Consider the following 7,279-nt stretch of genomic DNA (forward strand, 5'->3'; position numbering starts at 1 on the left):
ATGTAAGTATATTTGCTTCAACTCAACGGTCTCCAAGATCTCTGTGGTAACGAAGATCAAGCAATTAAACTTAAATCCTACAATCGAATTTCATTTGGCTATCCCTCATTTGGTCAACAATAATTCTTCACTATTGTCATACCGGGCAGGACAGCGCACATGTACCCGCATGTGAGAAAAACAAAGCGAGTTACCTAACGAGAGCAAACTTTGCTCTCCTTTAGTGCAGTGTCCGCCAAAGTTTGGTGTTACGAAACAGGCTGTATTGTTCGCGTACCATTCCTTTGTGGTTGTCTCGGACTCGGGGTATTTAAGAACGGACAGCAATTTGTGGCCTAGTCAAATGAGCATCGTCTGCTGCAAGTGAAGTCTCTCGATCAGTCCCGTCTGAACAGATAATTTAAAAGGGTAAGTTTCTTGCTATATTCTTTATGTCTATAAGACGTTGTATGCTTTTTTAACACAGGTAATGATTCATATTTTTATTATATCAGCATGGGTATATACGATTATATTTAGTTAATATCCAGGGGCGTCGATCCATTTTTCAGATTGGGGGGGGGGGGCAAAATCATGAATCAACTTTCCAAAGGCGCTCGATCACACAAAACAAACAAACACACACACACACACACACATATGCCTATATATATATATATATACACACACGCACATATCTCACCAACAAATTAATGCGAGCGCGAGATGAAATTTCTTTATATTCTGACCTGAAAGCTTGATATTCTAAGCATTTTTTGGTACCAATGATTAAGATTGGTATCTAAAAAAACAAATAGATGCGAGCGCGAAGCGCGAGCTGAAAATATTGATATTTTGATCTGAAAAAATGAGTTTATGGACGTTTTTTATAAAGAACAAGATATATATCCAACAAAAGATTATTGCAAATCAAAGTGGGAGTTCTTTTGAGGTTTAGAAACGGGACATTCTATTCACCTATTTAATCATGAAAAGTATGGGTTTTTGTTACAGAAATGATGCGAGCGCGAAGCACGAGCTGAAAATTTTTTATATTCTAATCTGAAAAGCGGACATTTTGAGCACGATTTTAGATGAAGAACGAGTTGTGTATCTCAATCTCGCTTGCTGATTTCTGTGTAACATTACAATCTTATTTTATTTTTTGCACATGCGGAATTATTGGGGGGCAAAACGACATGTTTGCCCCCCCCAATATTTTCATTGGTGGGGCGATCGCCCCCCCTGCCCCCCATGATCGACGCCTCTGTTAATATCTACTACAGATCTCTCTATTTTTGCTGAATGTTACTTGTATATAAGCCTAGATCCTCTGCTCGATCGAAATAACGCGACATCACACACCCACACACTCACATGACACGGTGCGTTCACATAATGTTTACAGTATGTTCACAAGTGTGGATTGTGTGGAGATGTGATCCACGATATTGAAATGTTATCAATGTAAATATCACACTATGGATCGACACCCAGCCTGGCTGAGTATTCACAGTGTACGTGGTGACTGATATACTCTTGGAATATGACATTCACATAAATGTCAGCATTAAGCATGTTGTAGGACACACATGTGGAACACTTTCGTGGAACACGTTTTCAGAGTGTTAAAAGGAATAAGTTTTACTCTCTGAATAATCATATACAGGCCGGAAAGTGAAAAATGAGGATAGCATTACTTATAAAAATTATCCTGCCGTCTTTTCTTATTCATCGTTGCCTTATCCCCTCCCCCCTCTCTTTTTAATTTCTTCTCGATCGAGCAAGTGAAAATCCCTATCTATTTTCAGGTATCAATTTTGATAATAATTAAAAACAAAATTCTATATTCATGTAATGAATTTCGGTTTTTTTCCAGTTCATCAACGAGGTCGAAAAATCAGCCATACACGATGTCGAAGCCGAGTTCGAAAACGAGCGATCCCGTTTATATATTCCTGGCCTTCTTTGTCCTGGTCGAGTTCATTGGCGTCGTCCTCGTCAACACTCTTGCATCTTTGCCTTCAGATCCCACAGGTAAGTAAATGGGGAAAATTATTTCATAAAACTAATGGGATCGGGCTCAATTTAGATTTGTAGATGATCTAGACTATTATCTGTTTTACAACTTAAAATATATAGTATATAAAGGGTTCTATAATTCCTAGCTTTCAAGGAACTAAAATCCTAATCCGGGCCTACGACTGAATTATTGCACTATTGTTTGCCTTCGTGGATTGTGACCTTTGAAATACGTTCCAATGAATTTGATTAGTCACTGTAAGCTTACGTAAGTCTGCTTGACAAAAGAAGATTATAATCCTTACGCATGTTGGTATGTCCACATATAGTACATCATCGTCATCATTAGATGGCGAATACATCATGAAGAAATATTAATTGAATCCAAATCGAATGAAACTGAAGCACAATGACCGAAGAACATTATAAATGTATATCGTTAAATGTTCTGCGTGACAGCTAGAGAACAACTAAGTCTTTGTCGAAAGTTGGTGAATCAAAACCAGTTTCCTCCTGGACTCTGGACAAACGACTTACTTGCAATTTTTCGTCAGCTCCAAAACTTAATTAGAACGAAAAACTGCTGTTCAGGTGCGTTAACCAGTTTTCGACAAAGACCTCTCAACTGTTCATTGTCATTTTCAACACATTTGCTGTATCCTTGAATTCGTCGTGCGTTAATTGTGGAAGCGAAAATTCCTAATTTACAAATAAGCCCAAATTCTGAAGATCCAGCGTTTGTTTGAAAAGATTTTTCATAAAACGTGCACTTGCATGCTTGTGATTAATATGTTTCAAATTAGTTTACACGAAGTGCTTATTCGGGAGTGTTGCATTAATAAAAACCATAAAGCTTTATTGAAAAAAAACAAATGAAGTTGTGTGAGAGTGAATATATTGAAAATGTATTAATTAATTGAAATAATAAAAATACAAATAGAATGTTAGTTACGGGATGCCTTTGCGTTTTGCATATACCTGAATATATCGGCCAAATATCGGGCTGTAAGAATTAAGATTATTTGAGCTGGTGGAGATCAAATGAAATAAGTCTTGCTACATTTGCCATTCAAAAAATGAATGATATAGCTCTATTAAGACAAGCAAAGGGCTTAGAGAACGATCGAAGCAATTTTACTTTTCCCCACCTTAGCCGAGTGTTTGCTCTTGGTATCGGCAGTGCAGTTGTTACGCTGATGTGGATGCAGTCTGATGCAGCTACTACCCAACCCCATCCAAAACCTTGGATAATAACACAATTTACTTCAAGCAATTGCTTATTTCATGCATAATGATACAGAAGTTTATAAAGTATCGACCAGATGACGAGATAAAAAAAAATGACAGGATAAATGACGAGAGGACGAGTGCTTGGTTAGAACTCGACATTTCGACTATTGTTTTCGACAAAGTGACGGATTGTTGGAACTTGGCCAGTTGACTTGTTTGGGACAAAAAGATGATGAGTTGTCTGTTTTACGTTTCAAACAAATTGACTTGCAAAGTTTTAACATCTCGTCATCTTGCCACTAGCGTACCTACGGGGGGGGGGCACTCTGCCCCCCCCCCTGACGAGCCACAACCCATACAAAAGTCATATACCTGCCCCCCCCCCTGACGAGCTTAAAAGACCTTTTTTGCCCCCCCCCTTTTTTTTTTTTTTTGCTTGTCAATTTTTTTATTGAAGACCTTTTTTTTTTTTTTTTTTTTTTTTTTTTTGCTTGTCAAATTTTTGGGCGGCCGATTTTGCCCCCCCCCCCCTGTGGAAAATCCTAGGTACGCCACTGCATCTTGCCTTCTTGTCCCAAACAAGTCGACTTGCAAGATTTCAACTTGTTACCCTGTCTTCTCGTCACAAACAAATTAACTGGCCAGGTTTCCACAACCCGTCTCTTGTCTTACTGTATTCTAAACAAGTCGAAATGCCGAGAGTCAACAACTCTTCTTGTCCCTTATAAGTCGATATTCCGAGCGCCAACAAGTCGCCATCTTGCCTTCTTGTCCCAAACATGTCGACTTGCTAAGTTCCATGCAATACTGGTCATCTTGTCTTCTCGAACAAGTCGCCATCTTATATTCTTGTCCCAAACAAGTCGACTTGCCGAGTTTCACCCATTAGTCTTTTCGTCATTTAATTTGTCTTTTCGTCTTCTCATCTCGTCATTTCGTGGGTGCTTATAAGTTTCCGTACAATCATCATTACCATGCATTCATTTCCAAATCTTTACAGGTTGGTTCCTGAACACGACGGGTGACATATCGGATAAGTACGATGTATCCATCACCCCTGCTGGTTGGGCCTTTTCAATCTGGTCTGTCATTTATATCTGGCAAGCAATTTGGATCATCTACGTCATCGTCAACATCTTCAGAACAAACAAATTTGGAAAGGTACGCGTTTCCGCTACACATCGGTTGATAATTCATTCTCATATAGACAGTATACTTAGGTGTTCTATCAAATATTTAAATTAATCATTAGATTATCCTTCAACGTTATGTAAGAGAGAGATTTCTCTAGTCAAGACGCGTTCTCGGTGGAAAACTTCTTTTTTAAATAGAATTTTCAGAGTATTTCGCTACACATCGGTTGATAATTCATTCTCATATAGACAGTATACTTAGGTGTTCTATCAAATATTTAAATTAATCATTAGATTATCCTTCAACGTTATGTAAGAGAGAGATTTCTCTAGTCAAGACGCGTTCTCGGTGGAAAACTTCTTTTTTAAATAGAATTTTCAGAGTATTTTTCTGAGCACGGATTTATAATTTGGCGTATCTTTATTCTTTCATTTAGTGAATTCCTGTTATTTGCTAGTAAATTGTAACTTGGTCATTCTAATAAGACATGATTTATATAACCAAGTTTTGCAAAGAGAAGAAATAAAAGTAAAACTTTTGATGAATTCCCATCATTAAATGTACTGATCTTAACCCCGAATGAAATTCCTTGATCATGTTGATTTACCCAGGTGTACCTGAACCCATCGCTCGTCCCGCCAGTATTTCTAGCATCCTACTCCGTCAACCTAGTCCTCAACATTGCCTGGTTGTTCTGCTTTGATAGACAGTATATACCAGTCGCCTTCGGTGTCTTAGCCCTCATCGCATTCAGTGCCTATGTATGTCTCTTCATCAGCTACCGAGCCGTCAGTAGACACATAGATCAACTCTGGGAACATCACAGGTAATTTTCTTATGGTTAATTCGTCAAGAGTCCGCTGAATATGCCTACCCGGACGACTTTTATTTATTAAAAAACGATTTTGATTTCATTATTCATTTCATAATTTCTTTCTCTCAAAAGTTTTAGATTTGTATCTTGACTGATTCTGTTTTTCCTTTAACCCTGATTGTTAAAGTCATGTTAGTCATTCGCAGGTACAATGTCCAAATAATGAGGATTATTTCTAATTTGTAAATTCTGTAGAACCAAGTTGTTTAATGAACTTTGCAATTGAACGTATTTATACGACCATGTAGCAATTAAATATACAATGCATTTATCTGACCAATCTCGTAACTTCTTCTTTGTTCTTAAATACAGGCTCGATCTTTGGCTTAATAGTATCTTCATCCAAAACGGCATCCTCATATACGCAACTTGGTGTTCAATCGCAACTCTCCTCAACTTTAGCATGGTCTTGACCTACTGGGCTGACGTCGAAGAGAGGATCGCCTGCCTTATTTGTCTCTCCATCCTCGCCGCCGAGCTCGTCCTCTACTTCCTCGTCGATATCTTCTTCCTCGAGTACCACCTGCGATCTGCCTTCATGGTCTACCCGGTTGTCATCTGGGCCTCGACGGCGGTACTCGTTAACAACTGGGACCCCAACAGTAGTGTGTCTATTTTCACAGCCGTCATCGTTGGCTTAGCTTCCGCTGCATTCGTGGTCAAGCAAATCAAATCAATCATGACATGTTGTTGTTGCAAGGATCAAAAGACTGATGCAAGCAAAGAGAAAATGTCGATGGAGAACGTCGCCTAATTTCGACTGCCATTTCAATATTTTGAAGCAGTGGACTGTTAAAGCAAAGACTTTCTGTTGCAGGAAAGTAGTTGAAATACTTTTCATTAGTGAAATACCTTTATTTCTCCTGACGTCATATGCAGTGAGTCTGTAAATAATTTAATGAAACAATCAATAGAATTTTGCCCATAGTTAATTAGCGATCATGAACCATGAAAACATGTAATGTGACAAATGTTGGGATCATTTTATTACGAGTCAGTATCAAGCGTTTGTATTTAGAATAGACCACATGATGTTTCCTCGAAATGAATGTGGATAAATGCATCGCATTGAAATATCCGTATATCGTTGCTTTACCAATTCGCATCTCAATTTTTGGGCGGGAAATTCGCAAATTTCTTGACAAGTCACATTTTGATCTCAATGCGGTAGGCTCTATTTGAACGGATGTTCCCTTCTTTTTTTTAAGTGACCTGTTTGCATGAAAATAAATGTATATAATTTATCTTATGTAAGTCTATCTGGAAATTTTGGAAGAAAGGACATCCCTTGAAAGTTCCTTATTGGAGCCACACCCGGAGCAAGCTAAGGTAATTAGCGGGGGGGGGGGGCACAAAGTATATTTGACCACCGTTTTTCACCGAAAGAAGGGGGGTTGAGGTATTCGAATGGGTGCGTTTGCTCTTTCGCAATTTGAACCCTAAAATAAAGTAAATATTGTAATACCGTTTTTTCGTGGACATGATTGTGACTCCCTCCCCTTGGCTATTTTGGCAAGCTGGTGAGAGATTGAAGTTAACATGTGGATATCGTCTTCGCTGACTTCGTCGTCGAGTCAAAGTGAATAGGTATTTTTATTACCCCGCCCCCCCCCAAAAAAAAAAATAATGATAATAATAATCATCTCAAATAATGAATGCACAACCAATTTGTAAATATTTATCTATAATTTATGTACACTGTAAAAACGCTGTTTGAAATTTTAAGCACGTTGTTTAATACCGTCACTTGCTTGACGTTTTCAAGAAGTTGTTTTGAAAAAAATATTTACAAAATGGTTGTGCATTCACTTTCAAAGCAATTTAAACAACTTGTTATAGTGACGGGCTTAAACAAACAACGTTTTTACAGCATAGCAAGGCCTACTATGTACGGGATATCATAATTGCATAATTATGAATGTCTTTTGATTGAAACAAAGAGAGAGATATATACATATATATATATATATAAGATAGATATCAACTTGCTACTATTTATTGTCTTTTTCATGTATTTACTAATAAAAAATGAACTAACTA

The 7,279-nt window shown here is 37.8% G+C and overlaps 1 protein-coding gene across 2 annotated transcripts in view; it reads left to right on the plus strand.

Annotated features, from left to right (window-relative positions):
* LOC129269442 (uncharacterized) overlaps positions 1-7,279 on the plus strand; it is a 7,377-nt gene extending 98 nt beyond the window's left edge. The window contains exons 1-7 of one of the 2 annotated variants that reach the window (XR_010294905.1): positions 1-408; positions 1,859-2,016; positions 4,232-4,392; positions 4,977-5,191; positions 5,552-6,471; positions 6,564-6,650; positions 6,690-6,846. The exon at positions 1-408 is cut by the window's left edge and continues 98 nt beyond it. Coding sequence is in view for 1 of the 2 variants with exons in the window: in XM_054906943.2 (XP_054762918.1) it covers positions 1,893-2,016; positions 4,232-4,392; positions 4,977-5,191; positions 5,552-5,993 (942 nt within the window). In the remaining variant the exon portion in view is untranslated. Of the gene's footprint in view, positions 409-1,858; positions 2,017-4,231; positions 4,393-4,976; positions 5,192-5,551 lie in introns of both variants that reach the window. The other variant, XM_054906943.2, reaches the window with a different exon arrangement.

Source organism: Lytechinus pictus, chromosome 10, assembly GCF_037042905.1.
Source record: "Lytechinus pictus isolate F3 Inbred chromosome 10, Lp3.0, whole genome shotgun sequence".
Lineage (NCBI taxonomy): Eukaryota > Metazoa > Echinodermata > Echinoidea > Temnopleuroida > Toxopneustidae > Lytechinus > Lytechinus pictus.